The following is a 21,365-nucleotide window of genomic DNA, read 5'->3' as shown; positions in this document are numbered from 1 at the left end:
GGAGCCAATCCCACTCTTCCCAGCATTCCCAGTGGGGTGGTTGGCATTGATGTCGTTATGGGTTTCCTCCACTGTGGGTTTGCCATGGGCTCCATGATGGGCTGGAGTCTGGTCATGGATCCAGCATTCCCAAGGATTGGGATGAGGGTTTGGTGCGGCACCTGGCTCCTTATCCCAATGGGATACTCGGGATCAGCACCCCTACGGGTTTGCCATGGGGCCACCATCGTTATGGGTTAGCTTTGCCCGGTGGCACAGCCAGGAGTCCAACATCTCCTTCCACCATGGCCGTAATTCCAACATCTCCTTCCACCATGGCTGTAATTCCAACATCTCCTTCCACCATGGCCGTAATTCCAACATCCATCATTCCACCACGGCTGTAATTCCAACATCTCCTTCCACCATGGCCGTTATTCCAACATCTCCTTCCACCATGGCCGTAATTCCAACATCTCCTTCCACCATGGCTGTAATTCCAACATCCATCATTCCACCATGGCCGTAATTCCAACATCTCCTTCCACCATGGCCGTAATTCCAACATCTCCTTCCACCATGGCCGTAATTCCAACATCCATCATTCCACCATGGCCGTAATTCCAACATCTGTCATTCCACCATGGCCGTAATTCCAACATCCCCTTCCACCATGGTTGTAATTCCAACATCCATCATTCCACCACGGCCGTAATTCCAACATCTGTCATTCCACCATGGCCGTAATTCCAACATCCATCATTCCACCATGGCTGTAATTCCAACATCCATCATTCCACCATGGCCGTAATTCCAACATCCCCTTCCACCATGGCTGTAATTCCAGCATGGCCATCATTCCAACATCCATTGTTCCACCATGGCCACCATTGCAGTGTGGCCATCATTCCAGTGTGTCCATCATTCCAAGACCCATCATTCCAACATCCATTGTTCCACCATGGCCACCATTCCAACATGGCCATCATTCCAATATTCCCTTCCACTGTGTCCATCATTCCAGTGTGTCCATCATTCCAACATCCATCTTCCCACCACCACCGTCACTCCAACATCCATCGTTCCACCATGGTCACCATTCCCACATCCATCATTCCAACATCCCCCTCCAGCATGGCCATCCCTGTTTCCTCAGCCCAGCTTCCCACAATCCCCCAAATCCCGCAACTCCCGGCCGCTTCCCCATCATCTCCTGAGTGACCTCCTGGTCACTCCCCAGCTCCAAGGGAAGCAATTCCAGAGCCCAAATCCAGCAGGTGCAGGAGGGGGAAGGCGAAGCCGTCAGCGTTTCCGAGCGGTTCCTTCGAACACAAATCCGGCTGTAATTAATCCCATTATCTTGGGAAGAGGGAGCTGCGGAGCGCTGAGAGGGTTGTCAAAAACCGGGAATCCGGCCGGGATAAGCCTTTGGGGGAGTTTAAGCTCGGACAGGCACCAGCTCTAAGCCGGTTTTGGGGAGATCGGAGTGACAGGGAAATAAAGACGGGAGGATTCCGGCCTGAAGCAGGAAAATCCAGGAATGATTCATCCACCGCCCTTTTCCTTAAGGAATCAGACAAAAATAACCCAGAAAGGTCTCGGCAGCAGCTCCGTGGTGTTGAATTCCCTGCAAAGCCCAAGCCAGCAGGCGGGAGTGGGATGGAATGTGGGATATCCGATGGAATGGGGGATATCCAATGCAATGGGGGATATCCGGTGGAATGGGGGATATCTGATGGAATGGGGGATATCCAATGGAATGGGGGATATCCGATGGAATGGGGGATATCCGATGGAATGGGGGATATCCAATGGAATGTGGGATATCCGATGGAATGAGGACTATCTGATGGAATGGGGGATATCCAGTGGAATGTGGGATATCTGATGGAATGTGGGATATCCAATGGAATGTGGGATATCCGATGGAATGGGGGATATCCAATGGAATGGGGGATATCCGATGGAATGGGGGATATCCGATGGAATGGGGGATACCCAATGGAATGTGGGATATCTGTGTGCCTCCCACCCGAGGATCCGCATCCTGCCCCACAGAGCTGCTCCACATCCAACAGTTCCCTCTGGAGAGGAATTTTGGGGCAGAAAAGGCTTTTCCAGTGAGCCCGGGGGATGAGGGCGGATTCCAGAGCCGGAGCAGGATCTGGAATCTTCCCAGCTCCCTCAGCTTCTCCTCTTGGCACCCTTTGCTGGCAGAGCCCAACTCCCAGGAAGAGCAGGGAACAATGATCCCTGATTGAGGCATTGCCTTGGATCCGGAAAACTGGGAAAACTCTTCCCAGCAGCTCCTGATCCCAGGAGCAACACCTGGAACGTTCCTTTCCACCTTTTCCATCCCAGTTCCCACCACACCTGGAACGTTCCATTTCCACCTTTTCCATCCTGAATTCCCACCACATCTGGAATGTTCCACGTCCATCTTTTCCATCCCAGTTCCCACCACACCTGGAATGTTCCATGTCCATCTTTTCTGTTCCCAGTTCCCACCAGCACACGGATGGAGCCAGGGAGGGGGGTTTGCATGGAAGTGCTTCCTTGGGAAGAGCAGCCAGGAGGAAAACCCTTGGAATTTCTGCTGCATCCCTGTTTTTAGCCCAGGAGAGCACGGAGAGCTGGGGGTGGGTTGGGATGAGCGGGACAGGGACCTCCTCAGTAGGGATTGGAAAACTTGGGAAGGGCAAATCCTGCTCAAGGAGGGCGGAAAAACTCATCCGAGGGCAAATTATTCCTGGATTTCTCTCCTGGAATTGGCTCTGCTCCCTAAGAACCCACACTGGAAATCCTGGGAAGTTTTTCCAAATGGGATGAGCCCTCATGAGTCACAGATTCCGACCTCTCCTTGTATGGAAGCTACAGAAGTTCCTCCATCCTGGGCATTTTTTCCAAATGGGATGAGCCCTCCCAAGTTACGGATGTGCCCCCTCCTAGCATGGAATGCACAGAGGTTCTGCCCACTTTGAGGGTGAAATATTCCCGGATTTCTCCCCTAAAGTCGGCTCTGTTCCATATTTACCTACCCTGGAAATCCTGGGAAGTTTTTCCAAATGGGATAAGCCCTTGCGAGTTGCAGATTCCAACTCCTCCTTGCATGGAATGTTCTGCCCACCTTGGGTGTGAAATATTCACGGATTTCTTCCCTAAAATCAGCTCTGCTCTCTATGAACCCAAACGGGAAATCCTGGGAAGTTTTTCAAATGGGATGAGCCACCACAAGTTGCAGATTCCAACCCCTCCTGGCATGGGATGCACAGAGGTTCCGCCCACCTTGGGGGTGAAAGATTCCCAGATTTCTCCCCTAAAATTGGCTCTGCTCCCTGTTTTCCCACACTGGAAACCCTGGGAAGTTTTTCCAAACGGGATGAGCCCGGACGAGTCTTGGATGTGCTTCTCTCCAACCCCTCCTTGCATGGAAGGCAAAGAAGCTCTGCCCACTTTGGAGGTGAAATATTCCTGGATTTCTCCCCTGGAATTGGCTCTGCTCCCTATTTACCCACACTGGAAATCCTGGGAAGTTTTTCCAAACAGGATGAGCCCCCACAAGTCCCATTCCCAACCCCTCATCCCACGGAATTCCCAGGAGCCGCTGCCGCCCGCGGAGCTCCTGCATCAGCCCCGAATGCAGCCAGCGCTGATTATTTTTAGCCGGGGCCGCCGCGGTGTTTGTGCGCAGGAATCAGACCATGAAATCCCTGGATCCGGAGCATTCCCAGCTCTCCAGAGCAGCTGAGCCGTGCCGCGGTGAGGTGTTAAAAGCCTCCCGGTGTCACTCGATGTCCCCGAGGTGGAGCCGCGGCCGGGGCGGAACGCGGGACCCCCGGGGGAGGCCAGAGCGGGGCCCGCCCTGGAATCAACCCCCCGACCCGAATTCCCAGCCTGGAGCGGGAAACACGGGAAAAGCAGCACCGGCCTCGGGAAATCCAGCTCGGTGCCCGGCTCGGAGAGAGCGGGAGCGGCGAATCCGCTTTTCTTCGGGATCGCTTCAAAGCCAGCATTTCCTTGAAGCCGGATCGGCCTCACGGGGGTGGCGGCTGCTCCGTGGATCCCAAGCAGGGCTGGGACCAGGAGAGGGGAATATCCCTGAGAGGGTTGGGATGAGGATGGAATATCCATCAGCAGCTCCCACTACAGGGCTCAGGAATTTCCATCCGTCACTGGGATGGGCCCCACAGAATCCCATCGGAGCCCAATGCAGAGGGAATGGATCCAGTCCTGGGACGAGTTCCTGGGATTTCTCCGGAGCCGATGGAGTGGGTGCAAGCAGAGGAACAAGGGGTGGATTTTCCCTCCATCCCACCCCATTCCCAGTGGGAAAAGAGGAAATGTGGGGGGTTTAAACTGATTTTTAGGATGTGCAGCTCTAAGAGGGGTGCATCAGAATCTCACAGAATTCCAGGATGGGTTGGAATCATCCTAAAGCTCATCCCATTCCTGCTGCATTCCCAAGCTGCTCCAAGCCCCAGCCCGGGGCATTCCCAGGGAAGCAGAACCCTTGGAATGCTGCCCCCAAATCCCGGGAAAGCCCCAAAGCTAGAAACCAAGGAAACCACGGCCATTCCTATGGGATTTATTTCCACACTCCCCCTGGTTTCCTTTCCTCGGGAAGCCGAGCGCGCTCGGCTCCCAAATCCAGGGGGTTTCCATACGGAAGATCCTCAAATTCCCAGTCGGGAATAGGAGTGGATATTGCAGCCGGAGTCACTTTTTCGGGAGCTGCTCCCACTCTTCCCAGCATTCCCAATATATACAGATTCCTTCTTTTTACAGGTAATAATATACAGCCTATTTATAATCCTGGGATTTCTATCTCTAGGGATTATCCACACACACACACACACCGGGAAACTGGGAAAATCCCGCTGCTCCCAGCTCCAGATCCGCTGGGTTTGGGGGAAAATCCCGCATTTCTCCCAGTTTTTGTTTTCCTTGCAGCGGCTGAAGCGCCCTGGGCGGCGCCGCTCCCGGGAATCCGGGGGATTCCTGAGGTAGGAAATTCGGGAATTCCGGGTGAGCTCACAGCGCCAGCGGGAGCTGCCAGATGAGCAGGGAGCTGTCGGCGGCTCCGGAGCGGCGCGCGGATTCCGCCCGGAAATCCCGGTACCCGCGGCCTCCGGAGATGATGGCCACGGAGGAGATCTCCTTGCGGGAGGAATCCCGGGAGCAGGGCCGGCTCCGCACCCACACGTCGGGATCGTCGGCCAGCTCGTAGATGGATCCGTCCTCCTCGGCGTGTCCCGGCGTTCCCGGCGCTCCCGGCGCCGCTTCCCGCACGGAGAGCAGCTGGCCGGGCAGGTGGGCCGTGGAGCGCAGCCGGTACTGTAACAAAATCCCTTTTTTCCGCATTTCCCGCGGCGGGAGCCCCTCGGGATCCGGGGATTTCTCGGGATCCTCGGCCTCGTCGGGCTCGTCCTGCTCGGCCCGGAGCGCGTCGGGGGCCAAAGTGCTGAGAGCCAGCGCCAGGAACTGCACGGGGCCGGCGTGGCCGTTCAGGGACACCATCCCCTTCCCTGGAAAACAGCGGGATCCGGCTGGGAACGGGATGGGAACGGGATGGGAGCGGGCTGGGAGAGGGCTGGGAATGGGCCGGGAATGGGCCAGGAATGGGATGGGAACGGGCTGGGAATGGGCTGGGAATGGGCTGGGAATGGGCTGGGAAAGGGCTGGGAATGGAAACAGCAGGATCCAGCTGAAAATAGGCTGGGAATGTGCCGGGAACGGGCTGGGAATGTGCTGGAACAGGCTGGGAATGGGCTGAGAATGGGCTGGGAATGGGCCGGGAATGGGTCGGGAATGGGACGGGAATGGGCTGGGAAAGGGCAGGGAACAGCCTGGGAATGGCGCTGTTCTTTGCGAAAGGCACTGTTTTTTGGGAATGGTGCTGTTTTTTGGGAACGGCACTGTTTTTTGGGAATGGCGCTGTTTTTTGTGAAAGGCACTGTTTTTTGGGAATGGTGCTGTTTTTTGGGAACGGCGCCGTTTTTAGGGAACGCACGTTTCTCTGGAAGTGAAGCCGTTTCCCTGGGAACAGGCGCCATTTCCCGGGAGGGCCCCGGTTTTCCCGGGAAGGCGCGGCGCTCACCGGTGATTTTGGGGATGCCCTCCAGGCGCGGCACGGGCAGCAGGACGATGATGCCCAGGTCGGTGCCCACCCAGAGCGAGCCCTGGCACAGCAGGAGGCTGGTGACGCACACGAGCTTCTGCCCTGCAGCGGGAACAGCCGGGAACAGCCGGGATCAGGGAGAATTCCACGGCCCTGCGCCCGGCAGGAAGCGCTGGGAAGGGAAAGGAATTGGAAGAGGGAAAGGAAAAAGCGGGAGGAAAGCAAGATTCCAGCAGGAAATGAGGATTTCATGGGAAGGAGTTCAGGGGAGTTGGGAAAGCAATAAATCCAGGGAAATCGATAAATCCAGGGAAATCGATAAATCCAGGGAGAGATTAACTCAGAGAAAGAGAGGAATCCAGGGAAAGATTAATCTGGGGGAAGCGATAAATCCAGGGAGATCGATAAACCCAGGGAGATCGATAAATCCAGGGAAAGATTAATCAAGGGAAAGTGATAAATCCAGGGAAATCGGTAAATCCAGGGAAATTGATAAATCCAGGGAAATTGATAAATCCAGGGAAAAATTAACTCAGGGAAAGAGAGGAATCCAAGGAAAGATTAATCCAGGGGAAGCGATAAATCCAGGGAGATCGATAAATCTGGGGAAATCAATAAATCCAGGGAAAGATTAATCCAGGGAAATCGATAAATCCAGGGAAATCGATGAACCCTCGGCGCTGCGGCTCCTGAAGGAGCTGCACATTCCAGAGGCTTTGGGAGCAGGAGCTCAGATGGATTCAATCCCAACGCTTGGGAATGCAGGGATGGGAGGGACATCAGGATATCGGGACAGGCCCAGAAAGAGGGAAAAGGGAACACGGAATGACACGAGCTGAGGAGTGGGAATGGGGCTGGGATAGCCTGGAGGGGGACAGGGATGGGGGACAGGGATGGGATCACAGGACAAGGTCGGGATCCAGGCATGGGATCACAGATCAAAGCTGGGATCCAGGGATGGGATCATGGGAAAAAGTCAGGATCCGGGGACGGGACCAGAGAACAAATCAGGATCCAGGGATGGGATTAGAGCACAGATTTGGGATCCAGGGATGGGATCAGAGCACAGATTTGGGATCCAGGGATGGGATCAGAGCACAGTTGGGATCCAGGGATGGGATCAGAGCACAAAGTCGGGATCCAGGGATGGGATCAGAGCACAGATTTGGGATCCAGGGATGGGATCAGAGCACAGATTTGGGATCCAGGGATGGGATCAGAGCACAGTTGGGATCCAGGGATGGGATCAGAGCACAAAGTCGGGATCCAGGGATGGGATCAGAGCACAGATTTGGGATCCAGGGATGGGATCAGAGCACAGATTTGGGATCCAGGGATGGGATCAGAGCACAGTTGGGATCCAGGGATGGGATCAGAGCACAAAGTCGGGATCCAGGGATGGGATCAGAGCACAGTCAGGATCCAGGGATGGGATCAGAGCACAGATTTGGGATCCAGGGATGGGATCAGAGCACAAATCAGGATCCAGGGATGGGATCAGAGCACAGTTGGGATCCAGGGATGGGATCAGAGCACAGTTGGGATCCAGGGATGGGATCAGAGCACAGTCGGGATCCAGGGATGGGATCATGGGACCCAATTCCTGCCCAGCTCCATCTCTGCCCCAATCCTTGGGAAAGCCACAGATCCAGGTGGGATCCCCTGGGATGCCCCATTCCCTAATTCCCCCTGGATCCACTAATTAATCCCCCTCATTAGTTATTAATTAGGATGTCATCAGGCAGCAGCAGGGTGATCCAGTCCCCTCAGCCCCATGGATCATTAATTACTGACCCTAATTACAGTTAATTGCTCACCAGGCAGCAGCAGGGCGGTCCCATCCCCTGACTCTCCCGGATCATTAATTAGTGACCCTAATTAGGATTAATTCCTCACCAGGCAGCAGCAGGTTGGTCCAGTCTCCTCAGCCCCATGGATCATTAATTACTGACCCTAATTAATGGTTAATTGCTCATGGGGTAGCAGCAGGGTGGTCCCATTGCCTGATTCCCCTGGATCATTAATTAGTGACCCTAATTAGGATTAATTGCTCACCGGGCAGCAGCAGGGTGGTCCAGTCTCCTCAGCCCCATAGATCATTAATTAGTGACCCTAATTAATGGGTAATTGCTCATGGGGCATGTCGTGGTTTGAAGGGAAGTGAGTTTTTTTGGAAGTAGTGGTCAAACCAATCAGTTTTTAGATCTGAGTATTGGCACCTTTGTTGGCCACTAAGAGGTTGGACACGCCTCTGAGGACACGAGGGGTTAAAAGCCGGATTTCCCAGCAGGACTCTCTCTTTCCTGCTCTGCTTTCGGAGAGGGAGCGTCTTCTCCTCTCCCCTGCCCAGGCCAGGCTAGGCCGGGTGGGGGAGGGGAGCAAGGTGGGCCTGGCTGAGCAAGGTGGGCCTCGGGGTGGGGAACAGAGGGAGCTGGAGTGGAGCTGGTCCAGCTTCCATCTAGAATGGAGGGGTGGAGGGAGAACTTTGGAGGTGCCTTCCGTCCCCCTCCCCGTCCCATCCCGTTCCCCCCCCCCTTCCCCCCCCCCGGTCCCGTCTCTCTCCTCCCCCCACAGAGAGAAGGTGCCGAGCTGGAGCTGCTTGTGAGAACTGCAGTGCCTGCGATCGCCTGTGCCTGACCTTGGTGGTGGGAGATAAAGCTTTTAACTCTTTCTAAGGCAGAAGAGAGTTATCCCTGGATGCTGTATTCTCATAGTTGGTGGTTTTAGAAGAGAGAGGACAGCCTGGGACCGAGAGGGTAATGTGAGATGAAAAGAAGCCCCTTCGATTGCCGGAATGAAGAGGAGTGGCTTATGAGGCTGGACTTTTCTTGCATAATGATAGCCATAGACGGACCCTGGACCCTCCTGACTATAAATAAGACTGTGTTTGGGTGGATGTTTTTGGCTCAAACCCAGAGACGTTCTGGCCTGCTTCGTGGAGCCCCCGGCCCCAGGGGTAAATGGGGGGGACCTGAGTCCCAAAATGAGAGGATGGCTGGTTTTTGGTACTTGGCCAAAACATCCTTAAAAAGAGCCCTGTTGCAGTGCAGGTCCATGGACGGCAGTGAGAGTGCTGGACATGGAAAGGAGGGTGTCACCCTGGCAGACCCCTCGAGGCAGTGCCATGGGTGACGTGGGAACACGGGATGGTGGACCTGTGTTTCCTGTGGGGGGGGGTGGTCTGTGGTGCGAGAGAGACTCCTCTCATCCTGGATGGAATGTGGATTGTCTGAATTTTAAAGGATGATGATTTGGATTAGGAACCCAGGGTTGTTGAGGGATTAAGCAAGTAGATGAAGGTAATGTGCTGGAGTCAACTGAGTGAGCATGTATGGAATGGAAATTGGGGGGAGGAGAAGCAGTGTTTTGGGAGGTTTTCTCTTCTGCTTTTGGGTGGTTGGGTTTTTCTTTCCTTTTCTATCGTCCATTGTTATGTAATATAATAAATTGTCTGTCTGTTTCAAGTATTAGGCCTGCTCTGCTCTGTTCTTGACCACATCTCACAGGAGTTCATTAGGTAAAATATACCCTCATGGGTGCATTGGCATTTTGTCTAATGTCAACCCATGACAGGGCAGCAGCAGGGTGGTCCAGTCCCCTCAGCCCCCCAGGATCATTAATTGCTGACCCTAATTAACAGTTAATTGCTCACCGGGCAGCAGCAGCGTGGTCCTGGTGGCCACGTTGATCTCCTGGAGGTGCTCGCGGGTCTCGGTGTGGAAGAGGCGGATGGAGGCGCCCTGGGCGAAGGCCATCCACACCCCGCTGCCCGCGCGCACCATGCGCGTCACCGCCGCCTCGGGGTGCGCCTCGAAGCGGTGCTGAGGGACCCGGGCTCACTGGGGTTCCCGGGATCCCGGCATTCCCAACATTCCCAACATTCCCACAATTCCCAACATTCCCCCCATTCCCACAATTCCCAAGAACGGGCACGTGGGGGAGCCCTGGGTGAGAACTGCGGGGCCTGGGCATGCCTCAAGCGGTGCTAAGGGATTCCCTTATGGCATTCCCGGGGTTATCAGAATTCCTGCAATTCCCAACATTCCCAGAATTCCTGCCCTCAGAGCCCAGAGCTCCACCAGGAATTCAGTTCCCAGCCCTCCCTGCTGGAATCCAGCCCCGCCCCAAGCCCGTTCCAGAGCTTTTTCCCATTCCCATTCCCATTCCCATTCCCATTCCCATTCCCATTCCCATTCCCATTCCCATCCCCATTCCCATTCCCATTCCCATTCCCATTTCCCATTCCCATTCCCATTCCCATTCCCATTCCCATTCCCATTCCCATTCCCATTCCCATTCCCATTTCCCTCTCCATTCCCATTCCCATTCCCATTCCCATTCCCATTCCCATTCCCATTCCCATTCCCATTTCCCTCTCCATTCCCATTCCCATGCCCATTCCCATTCCCATTCCCATTCCCCATTCCCATTCCCATTCCCATTCCCAATGCCATTCTCCATACCCACTCCCACTCCCACTCCCATCCCCGATCCCGTTGTTATTCCCGTTATTCCCGCTCCCTGCCTGGCTCTCCAGCTCCGGCATTCCCAGGACGCTGACGAGGTTCTGGGAGCTGGCCCAGAGCGACTCCTCCAGCACCAGCAGTGCCCGCACGGGGCCCGGCCCCACGGGCACCATCCGCACCGGATCCGCCTCCCACAGACCCTCTGGAATAACGGGATAACGGGAATGGGAATGGGCACGGGGCCCGGCCCCACGGGCACCATCCGCACCGGATCCGCCTCCCACAGACCCTCTGGAATAACGGGATAACGGGAATGGGATAATGGGAATGGGATAACCAGGAATGGGCACGGGGCCCGGCCCCACGGGCACCATCCGCACCGGATCCGCCTCCCACAGACCCTCTGGAATAACGGGATAACGGGAATGGGAATGGGCACGGGGCCCGGCCCCACGGGCACCATCCGCACCGGATCCGCCTCCCACAGACCCTCTGGAATAACGGGATAACGGGAATGGGATAACCAGGAATGGGCACAGGGCCCGGCCCCACGGGCACCATCCGTACCGGATCAGCATCCCACAAACCCTCTGGAATAACGGGATAACGGGAATGGGATCAGGGAATGGGAATGGGATAACCAGGAATGGGATCAGGGAATGGGAATGGGATCAGGGAATGGGCACCAGCCCCACGCGCAGCATCCGCACCAGGTCCACGTCCCACAGACCCTCTGGGATAACGGGATACCCGGGAATGGGAACGGGATAACCGGGAATGGGGTCAGAGAATGGGATCAGGGAATGAGCACCAGCCCCCATCCTACTGCAGCATCCCACTGAGCCTGCATCCCATAAACCCTCTGGGAACGGGACAACCGGGAATGGGATCAGGGAATGGGGTAACAGGGAACAGGAAAACAAGGAATGGGGAAACATGGAATGGGAAAACATGGAATGGGATAATGGCAACAGATAACAGGGAATGGGATAACAGAATGGGATAGTGGAATAACACAATGGGATAATGGAATGGGATAACAGGGAAAACATGGAATGCTCAGCACACAGGGAATGGGATAACAGGAAAACAGAACTCAGCACAGCCGGGAAGCTCCAGGTGCAGCTGAGCCCCCAGGGGTCACCAGGGTCATTCCCACTTCCCAGCATTCCCAAAATTCCCTTTTCTCACTGCAAATGGCACTGGAGCAGGGAAGGAGCGGCCACCCCCACCCTGAGGGCTCCCTGGAAAAGCCCAAATTCCCTTTTTTTTAATCAGATTCTCTCCGGAGGGGCCACTCCAGGCCCGATCCCGAGGATCTGGGAGCAGCTGGATAGGGATGAATCCAACGCCAGAGGCTCCAATCCATCGGCACTTTCCCTTCTTTTTATTCCCAATCCAAGTTTTCTATCCAAACCCTCCAATCCCAGGGACGAAGGAGCCTGTGGATGCTCCAAGCCCTACTCCCAGCAAATCCCGATTCCCAGGGAAAAGGAGCGAGTCCAGGGAAGCTTTTTCCTCCCAAAAAATTGGGATGAGGTTAAGAACTCCCCCCTGTGGCCGTTGTTTAATCAATTAGAATTAATTAAATCCCTTTAATTGGCTCCCAGCGTTGCCATCACTTGGGAAAGGGGAGGGGCACAATCCCAAAAATCTGAATTTAGGGGGATTCAGGGGCTCGGGATTGAGCCAGGCGCTGCTTCCTGCAGCTTCTCCTGGAGAAAACCCGGAATTCTGTCTGGAAAGCACCGGAATTCCGCAGCATTCCCAGCTCTCTCCACCCCCCTAGTGATGAAAACCGTGAATTTCCCAACCCAGGGATTCCCGGAGAAGAGGGATGGCAGGATGGGACCTGAGCCGAATCCCGGGAAAACGACCCCAAAATCCAGGGAATAAAGGGAATTTTCACCCTGGGGGGGTTGGAGGGGATCAGCGCCATTTCCAGCCCCAAAGGCAGGAATTTTGGGAAGGCAATTCCCATTCCTTGCGCATCCCACACTGATCCTGCAGCTTCCCCTCCCCAGGAGCATTTTCCCACGGTTTTCCCCCAAAATGGGTTTGTTTGGATCCACCACGGGAAAATTGGATTTTCCTGCTCTGGGGCCGCCAAGGGAAGGGGAAAGAAAATATTGGGAAAGGAATGGGAAAATGGGGATTTATCCCAAGGGGGTATCCTGAACAGGGATTTATCCTAAATGGGATATCCCGAATGGGGATTTATCCCAATTCCAATGGGATATCCTAAATATGGATCCTAAATACTTGTTTATCCTAATGGGACATCCTAAATGGGATTTATCCTCATGGGATATCCCAAACTGGGATTCATCCCGATGGAATATCGGAAGTGGAAATGTATCCCAATCCCAACGGGATATCCTAAATATGGATCCTAGATATGGATTCCTTCGAGTGGGATATCCCGAACAGGGATCCATCCCAATCCCAATCCCAATCCCAATCCCAATCCCATTCCCATTCCCATTCCCAATCCCAATCCCAATCCCAATCCCAATCCCAGTCCCAGTCCCAGTCCCAATCCCAATCCCAGTCCCAGTCCCAGTCCCAGTCCCAGTCCCAGTACCAGTACCACCCCCCATTCCTATTCCCAGTCCCAATCCCATTCCCCATCCCAGTCCCAGTCTCATTCCCATCCCCAACCCAATCTCAGTCCCAATCCCAATCCCAATCCCAGTTTAGGTCATTGTCCCAATCCCAACCCAAATCCCAATCCCAATCCCAATCCCAATCCCAATCCCAATCCCAATCCCAATCCCAATCCCAATCCCATCCAAATCCCAGTCCCACCCCCAGTCCCAGTCCCGATGGGATATCCCGAACAGGGCTCCACCCCAGTCCCAGTCCCATTCCCGGTGGGATATCCCAGGGGGCTCCACCCCACTCCCCCATTCCGGTGTCCCGCTCCGGCGTCTCACCGCGGTTCCTGCGGAACGCCGCCACGCTGCCGTCGTGCAGCCCGGCCAGCAGCAGGGCCCCGCTGTGGCGCAGGCACAGCACGGGCGGCGCGCCCGGCACGCGGCAGCGCTGCAGCACCGGCGTCCCCGCGTCCACCGCGCCGTACAGCAGCAGGCTGCAACAGCGCCGCGTGAGGGGACGGGATCGGGATTGGGGATCGGGATCAGGATTGGGATTGGGGATTGGGATCGGGGATGGGATTGGGGATAGGATTGGGATTGGGATTGGGATTGGGATCGGGGATGGGATCGGGGATGTGGCAGCGCTGCAGCACCGGCGTCCCCGCGTCCACCGCGCCGTACAGCAGCAGGCTGCAACAGCGCCGGGTGAGGGGACGGGATCGGGGACTGGGATTGGGATTGGGATTGGGGATTGGGATTGGGGATTGGGATCGGGGATGGGATTGGGATTGGGGATTGGGGATCGGATGGGATTGAGAAAGGGATTGAGGATTGGGGATGGGATCAGGGCTGGAATTAGAGATCAGGGCTGGGATTGGGGATGGGATTGGGGATCAGGGCTGGTATTTGGGATTGGAGATGAGATTGGGATTGGGATTGGAGATGGGATTTGGGATGGGAGATGGGATTTGGGATGGGAGATGGGATTGGGATCAGAACTGAGATCAATGATGGGGGCTGGGATTCAGGATCAGAGCAGGGATCCAGGGTCAGAGCTGGGATTCAGGACTGGATCTGGGATTTGGGATCGGGGCTGGGATTTGGGATCGGGGCTGGGATTTGGGATCGGGGCTGGGATTTGGGATCTCACCTCCCGTCCTGCAGCCCCAGGCACACTGCGGGGTGGGGGGCGTGGGGGGCTGTGTCCGGGGCCGTTCCCTGCTCCCCGGGATCCTCGGGCTGCGGCTCCGGGATGAATTCCATGCACAGCACCGGGGCCGGCACCGGGAAGGATTTGACGGTTCGGGGCACGGAGCGGTTCAGGGAGAAGATCTCCACCTGCCCCCCCGCGCCCTCCTGCCCCCCGCCCACCTGCGGGAAAACAGGAAAAGTGGGAATGAGCACCCCGGGATTCCAGCAGAGCCATCCCAAATCCCAGATTCCAGATCCCAAACCCCAGATCCCAAATCCCAGATTCCAGATCCCAAACCCCAGATCTCAGATCCCAAATCCTCGATCCCAGATCCCAAATCCCAGATCCCAAATCCCAAATCCTAGATCCCAGATCTCAAATCCCAAACCCCAGATCTCAAATCCCAAACCCCAGATCCCAAATCCTGGGATCTGTTCGGGGCTGTGCTCACTCAGAGATCTCCATCTGCCTCCCCACCCTTCCTGACCCCTCCCACCTGCAGGAAAAGTGGGAAGGAACATCCCTGGGAAGAGGATTCCGGCCAGAGCCACCCCAAATCCCAAATCCCAAATCCCAAACCCCAAATCCCAAATCCCAAACCCAAAACCCGAAACCCCACACCCCAAATCCCAAACCCTAGATCCCAAATCCCAAACTCCAAATCCCAAACCCCAAACCCTAAACTCCAAACCCCAAATCCCAAATCCCAAACCCCAAACCCCAAACCCCAAACCCCAAACCCCAAACCCCAAACCCCAAACCCCAGACCCAAAACCCCAGATCCCAGATCCCAATCCCAATCCCAATCCCAATCCCAATCCCAATCCCAATCCCCAATCCCCCCCTCGGGCCGTGCTCACCCACAGGAAGCCCTGGGGCAGGGCGGTGCTGACGGCCGCCGATCCCAGCAGCGACGACTGCACCGGGCTGTGCACGGCGGCTCCGAGCTGGGGACGGGGAACAAAACCCCGGGATCAGGCATGATTCCCGAAATTCCCGCTCGGAGTGCACCAAATCCTCCCCTCCATCCCCTCCACCGTGGGATCTGCACCCCAAACCCACGGACGAGACGGGAAACCCAAATCACCCCACACAGGCAGGGCAGTGGTGCAGACCCCAAAATTCGGGATCCAGCCACTATTCCCGGTTTTCCCCCTTGGATCCCCCCAATTCCTGCCCTCATGAACCTTCCCAGCCTCTCTCGAGTGGGATTTGTGGGTTTGTTCCCCAAAATGATGGATGAGAGGGGAAGGGGATGGAAATCACCCCGAACAGGCAGGGATCACGGGAATCCCGGAATGTGGGGTTCAGACACAGCCTGGCTGCAATTCCCGATTTTCCAGGCTGGAATGAACCAATTCCTGCCTTTTCCACCCCTCCAGGCTGGGATTTGTGTCTTTCCCACTCGGATCCAGGGATTTTCCGGCCCCTTCAGGATGGGATTTGTGCCTTTCCCACCTGGATCCAGGGATTTTTCCGGCCCCTCCAGGCTGGGATTTGTGCCCATCCCACCCGGATCCATGGATTTTCCAGCCCCTCCAGGATGGGATTTGTGCCTTTCCCACCAGATCCGGGTTTTCCCGGCTCTCACCTGCAGGTCCAGGGCTTTGGAGAAGGCGGGGATGTGGCAGGACAGGATGGGGCACCAGAAGGGCGCCCGGCTCCTCCCGTCCTCGTCGGGGCAGAGCCAGCCCGGCTGGTTCTCGTCCCCTGCGGAAAACTGGGATCAGGGATCAACTCCCTTGGGATCCCTCCCCGCCCTGATCCAGCGCTCCCCATGGATTCGGGATGCGCCTCATCCCCTTCTCTGAGCAATTGCTGCATGGAGGGGGGGAAAAATCCCGAAAAAAATGAATTTACAGGAAAAAATTCCATCTTAATGCATTCCCTGACATCAGGCTGGGATGGGGTTGGAGTTCTGGCTCAGGGGTATGGGATTATCCCAGATTTTAAAAAAATAGGGAAAAAGGGAATGGGGTTATCCCAGATTTTTAAAAAATTGGCAAAAGCAAACAAGATTATCCCAGATTTTTAAAAAACAGGGAAACATAACCAGGATTATCCCAGATTAAAAAAAAAAAACAAAAACAAAACCAAAAACAAACAAGAAAAAACCCCCAAACCTTCTCCCAAACGCTCTCCAAAAACTTCCAAAAACCTTCTCCCAAATCTCCAGAACCTCCCAGACCTTCTCCAAAGCCTCCCAGACCTTCTCCCAAATGTTTTCCAAAGGCTCCTCCAGAACCTTCTCCAGAACCTTCCCAACCTTCTTGAAAAGTCCCCAAACCTTCTCAACATTGTCCAAAGACTCCCAAAACTTCTCCAAACCCAGAACATCCCAAACCTTCCCCAAAATTCCTAAACCTTTTCCTTCCAAACATTCCCCAGGACTTCCCAAACTTCCAGAACCTCCCCAACATCCCTAAACTTCCCCAACCTCCTCCAGAACCTCCCAAACCTCCAAATCTCCCCAGGCTTCTCCGAGAATTCCCAAACCTTCTCCACACGCTCCCAAATGTTCCCCAAAGCCTCCCGAGCCCTCTCCAGAGCCCCCCAGCCCCCTCTGCCTGCCGGCTCCCCGCTCTCCCTGCTCTCCTCGCCCCGGTTCCCTGTCCCGGTTCTCTGTCCCGGTTCCCCATCCTGGTTCTCCCTGTCCCAGTTCCCTGTCCCAGTTCCCGTCTGAGTTCCCCCATCCCGGTTCCCATCCCGTTCCCCGTCCCGGTTCCCATCCCGGTTCCCTGTTCCGGTTCCCATCCCGGTTCTCCCAGTTCCCCTATCCCAGTTCCAGTCCCGATTCCCATCCCAGTTCCCATCCCGGTTCCCCCATCCCAGTTCCCATCCCAGTTCCCGTCCCGATTCCCATCCCGGTTCCAGTCCCTGTTCCCATCCCAGTTCCCATCCCGGTTCCCCCATCCCAGTTCCCATCCCAGTTCCCGTCCCGATTCCCATCCCGGTTCCAGTCCCTGTTCCCATCCCAGTTCTCCCGGTTCCCATCCCGTTCCCTATCCCGGTTCTCCCGGTTCCCTGTCCCGTTCCCCATCCCGGTTCTCCCGGTTCCCATCCCAGTTCCCTGTCCTGGTTCTCCCGGTTCCCTGTCCTGTTCCCTATCCCGGTTCTCCCCATCCCGGTTCTCCCGGTTCCCATCCCGTTCCCATCCCGGTTCTCCCGGCGGGACTCACGCAGGCCGATCTTGGCCAGGTGCAGCCGGTTCACCCAGCAGATCTTGCTCAGGGGGCTGGGGGTGATGAACACCACCATGACACTGATGGGGCGCCCCGACCTGCGCGACACCGCGGCCTTCAGCCTCACCTTCATCATCGTCATCCCCGCCATCCTCCTCATCCTCACCCTACTCCCCCTCCTCATCATCGTCATCCTCACTCTCCTCCTCATCATCACTGTTGTCATCATCCTGCTCATCATCTCCATCCTGCTCTTCATCTTCCCTGTCTTCCTTCTCTTCCTCACCTTCCTCCTCCTTTTGCTCTTCATCTTCCTCCTCATCCTCATTTTCCTCATCCTCATTGTCATCCTTATCCTCCCTCTCCTCATCCTCACCATCTTCATCCTGCTTTTCATCCTCCTCATCCTCCTTCTTCTCTTCCTCACCCTTCTCCTCCTCCTTGTGCTCCTCCTCATCCTCATCTTCCTCTTCCTCATCCTCGTCCTCCTCCTCATCCTCCTCCTCGTCTTCACCCTGCTCATTCTCTTCCTCCTTTTGCTCCTCCTCATCCTACTCATCCTCTTCCTCCTCACCTTCCTCATCCTCCCTTTCCTCTTCCTCATCCTCCTCATCACCTTCATCCTCTTCATCCTCCTCATCCTCCTTCTCCTCTTCCTCACCCTCTTCCTTCTTCTCATCCTCCTCTTCCTCATTCTCTCCCTCCTCACCCTCCTCATCATCCTCATCATCATCATCATCATCCTCCTCACCCTCCTCTTCATCCTCATTCTCCCCATCCTCCTCATCATCTTCATCATCTTCATCCTGATCTTCATGGTCCTTCCCCCTCCTCCCCCTCCTCTTCCTCCCCTCCTCCTCCTCCTCACTTGTCGGGTTTCCCGGGCAGCAGCAGCCGCAGCCGGCACTTGTTTGCCGAGTGGATTTCTTCCTCCTTGACCTTCATCATCCTCTGCAGGGCCAGGCACCAATCCTGCGCCACCGTCATGTTCAGGTTCTGCAGAGCACCGGGAACGGTCCCAACGGGTCCCAAACGGTCCCAAAGGGTCCCAACGGGTCCCAAAGGATCCCAAAGGGTCCCAAACGGGTCCCAAACAGCCCCAAACGGCCCCAAAGGGTCCCAACGAGTCCCAGCAGGTCTCAACAGGTCCCAAAAGGTCCCAAACGGGTCCCAAACTGTCCCAACTGGTCCCAAACGGCCCCAAAGGGTCCCAACGGGTCCCAAACAGCCCCAAACGGCGCCAAAGGGTCCCAAACGATCCCAAAGGGTCCCAAACAGGTCCCAAACAGCCCCAACGGGTCCCAAACGGTTCCAACAGGTCCCAAATGACCCCAAATGGCCCCAAATGGCTCTAAATGGTCCCAAAGGGTCCCAGACGGTCCCAAACGGCCCCAAACAGGTCCCAAAGGGTCCCAAATGACCCCAAACGGTCCCAAATGGCCCAAAGGGTCCCAAACAGCCCCAAAGGGTCCCAAACAGGTCCCAAATGGCCCCAAACAGCCCCAAAGGCTCCCAAAGTGTCCCAAACAGCCCCAAATGGTCCCAAATGACCCAAAGGGTCCCAAACAGCCCCAAACGGTCAAAAAATGTCCCAAATGGCCCCAAAGGGTCCCAAACAGACCCAAACGGTCAAAAAATGTCCCAAATGGCCCCAAAGTATCCCAAACAGCCCCAAACGGTCCCAAATGACCCAAAGGGTCCCAAACAGACCCAAACGGTCCCAAATGGCCCCAAAGGGTCCCAAACGGCCCCAAAGGGTCCCAAACAGCCCCAGAGCCGGCGGCCCCGGCGGTACCTGGTAGGTGCCGTGCAAGGTGCTGACGAGCAGCGTGATCTGCTCCACCACCGCCAGGTCCTTCTGCAGGTCCTGCAGCTCCTGAAAGAGCCGCGGGGGGCCCAGGTACACCTTATCTTTGGGGGGGAAAAACGGGATTTCAGGAGCGCGGGGTCCGCCGGGACGGAGAGGACGCCAGGATGGAGCCGGGACGGCCCCGGGCACCGCCTCTGCTGCCCCTCAAACACCTCCACGGAATGGTGACTGCCAGAGCGCTGAAATCCCCAAAATCCCCCCAAAATCCCAGCCCAGGGAGGTTCTCCCATCGGGAATTCTGCTGGAGCCCCGCATCCATGACTCCACCACCTTCCAGAGCAGTGAAAGCTGCCTAAAATCCCCCAAAATCCCCTAGAATCCCCTAAAACTCCAGGTTCTTCTGCCAGGAATGAGGCCCCAAGCGCTGCATCTGTGATTCCACCACCCCCAAGAGTGATGAAATATCCCAAAAAGCCCCCAAATCCCCAAAATCTCAGCCCAGGGAGGTTCTCCTGCTGGGAATGAGTCTGGAGCACCACATCCATGACTCCACCACCCCCAGGAGCGGTGAAATCCCCTAAAAACTCCCAAATCCCCCCAAACCCCCCAAATCCCCTAAAAACCCCCCAAATCCCCTAGAAGCCCCCAAATCCCCTAAACCTTTCCCACAAATCCCCTAAAACCCCCCAAAAACCCCTAAAATCCCCCAAATCCCCCAAACCTCCCCCCCAAATCCCCTAGAACCCCTCCAAATCCCCTAAACCCCCCCAAATCCCCTAAACACCCCTCCAAATCCCCTAAAACTCCCCAAAAATCCCTAAAACCCCCCAAATCCCCTAAACACCCCTCCAAATCCCCTAGAACCCCCCAAATCCCCTAGAACCCCCCCAAATCCCTCAAACCTCCCCCCCAAATCCCCTAAACACCCCTCCAAATCCCCTAAACCCCCCCAAATCCCCTAAACCCCTCCAAATCCCCTAAAACTCCCCAAAAACCCCTAAAACCCCCCAAATCCCCTAAACACCCCTCCAAATCCCCTAGAACCCCCCAAATCCCCTAGAACCCCCCAAAAACCCCAAAAACCCCCAAAACCCCCCAAATCCCCTAAACAGCCCTCCAAATCCGCTAAAACTCCCCAAAAACCCCTAAAACCCCCCAAATCCCCTAAACCTTTCCCACAAATCCCCTAAAACCCCCCAAAAACCCCTAAAACCCCAAAACCCCCCCAAATCCCCTAAACAGCCCTCCAAATCCCCTAGAACCCCCCAAATCCCCTAGAACCCCCCCAAATCCCCTAAACCCCCCAACCCTCCCCAGACCCCCCCCAAATCCCTCAAACCTCTCCCCCCAAATCCCCCAAACCCCCCCAAGCCCCCCCAAGCCCCCTGTCCCCGGCCCGGGCGCTCACTGTGCGCGGCCTGCCCGGCGGGCGCGTGCCGGCGGGCACCGGCGCTGGCCCCGGCGTTGGTGGCACCGTCCCGGTCACCGGTGCCGCTCTCCTGTCCCACCTCCACCACCTGCACCTGCGGCAGCGCCGTGCTCCACTTGAGCGCGTAGCGCGGGCCCAGCGGCACCAGGCTGCCGAGCTCCAGCTGGCCCCTGCCGAGGCAAGGACACGGGTCAGGAAACGCCCGGGGTTTCCAAAAAAATCCCCGGATTTTCCCCTAAAAATCCCGGATTTTTGCCTAAAAATCCTGGATTTTCCCCCAAAATCCAAGGATTTTCCCCATCCAAAACAAGTGTCCTGCAAGCCGAGCTCTCCACACCATGCAGGAATCCCTAAATTATGATGGCCGCTGCTGAAGCAAGAACGCCAGGTCAGGAAATGCCCGGGTTTTCCAAAAAAATCCCCTGGATTTTTCCAAAAAATTAATAAAAAAGTGTCCTGCAAGCTGAGCTCCCCACGCCATGCAGGAACCCCTAAATGTCATCTGCTGATCTCCAGCTGGACTCTGCCAAGGCAAGAATGCCAGGTCAGGAAATGCCTGGGTTTTCCAAAAAAATCCCGATTTTCCCCTAAA

At 56.0% G+C, this 21,365-nt stretch overlaps 1 protein-coding gene across 9 annotated transcripts in view; it reads right to left on the bottom strand.

The window, feature by feature from the left end:
* Positions 1–4,548: 4,548 nt before the first annotated feature.
* ARHGEF10L (Rho guanine nucleotide exchange factor 10 like) overlaps positions 4,549–21,365 on the bottom strand; it is a 49,295-nt gene continuing 32,478 nt past the window's right edge. For 4 of the 9 annotated variants that reach the window (XM_063417526.1, XM_063417521.1, XM_063417523.1 and 1 more), the window contains 11 exons: positions 20,753–20,943; positions 19,330–19,445; positions 18,403–18,530; positions 17,532–17,632; positions 15,944–16,062; positions 15,213–15,299; positions 14,311–14,531; positions 13,500–13,654; positions 9,750–9,918; positions 6,077–6,199; positions 4,549–5,504 (listed from right to left, as the gene is read on the bottom strand). In XM_063417526.1, coding sequence (XP_063273596.1) covers positions 4,814–5,504; positions 6,077–6,199; positions 9,750–9,918; positions 13,500–13,654; positions 14,311–14,531; positions 15,213–15,299; positions 15,944–16,062; positions 17,532–17,632; positions 18,403–18,530; positions 19,330–19,445; positions 20,753–20,943 — 2,101 coding nt within the window. In that variant the 3' untranslated portion in view covers positions 4,549–4,813. Of the gene's footprint in view, positions 5,505–6,076; positions 6,200–9,749; positions 9,919–10,622; positions 10,766–13,499; positions 13,655–14,310; positions 14,532–15,212; positions 15,300–15,943; positions 16,063–17,531; positions 17,633–18,402; positions 18,531–19,329; positions 19,446–20,752; positions 20,944–21,365 lie in introns of those variants that run through there. The other 5 variants (XM_063417522.1, XM_063417525.1, XM_063417529.1 and 2 more) reach the window with 3 other exon arrangements.

Source organism: Prinia subflava, chromosome 21 (assembly GCF_021018805.1).
Source record: "Prinia subflava isolate CZ2003 ecotype Zambia chromosome 21, Cam_Psub_1.2, whole genome shotgun sequence".
Taxonomy (NCBI): domain Eukaryota; kingdom Metazoa; phylum Chordata; class Aves; order Passeriformes; family Cisticolidae; genus Prinia; species Prinia subflava.
The sequence above is the reverse complement of the archived record's forward strand: the minus strand, read 5'-3'. Positions and strand labels throughout refer to the sequence as shown.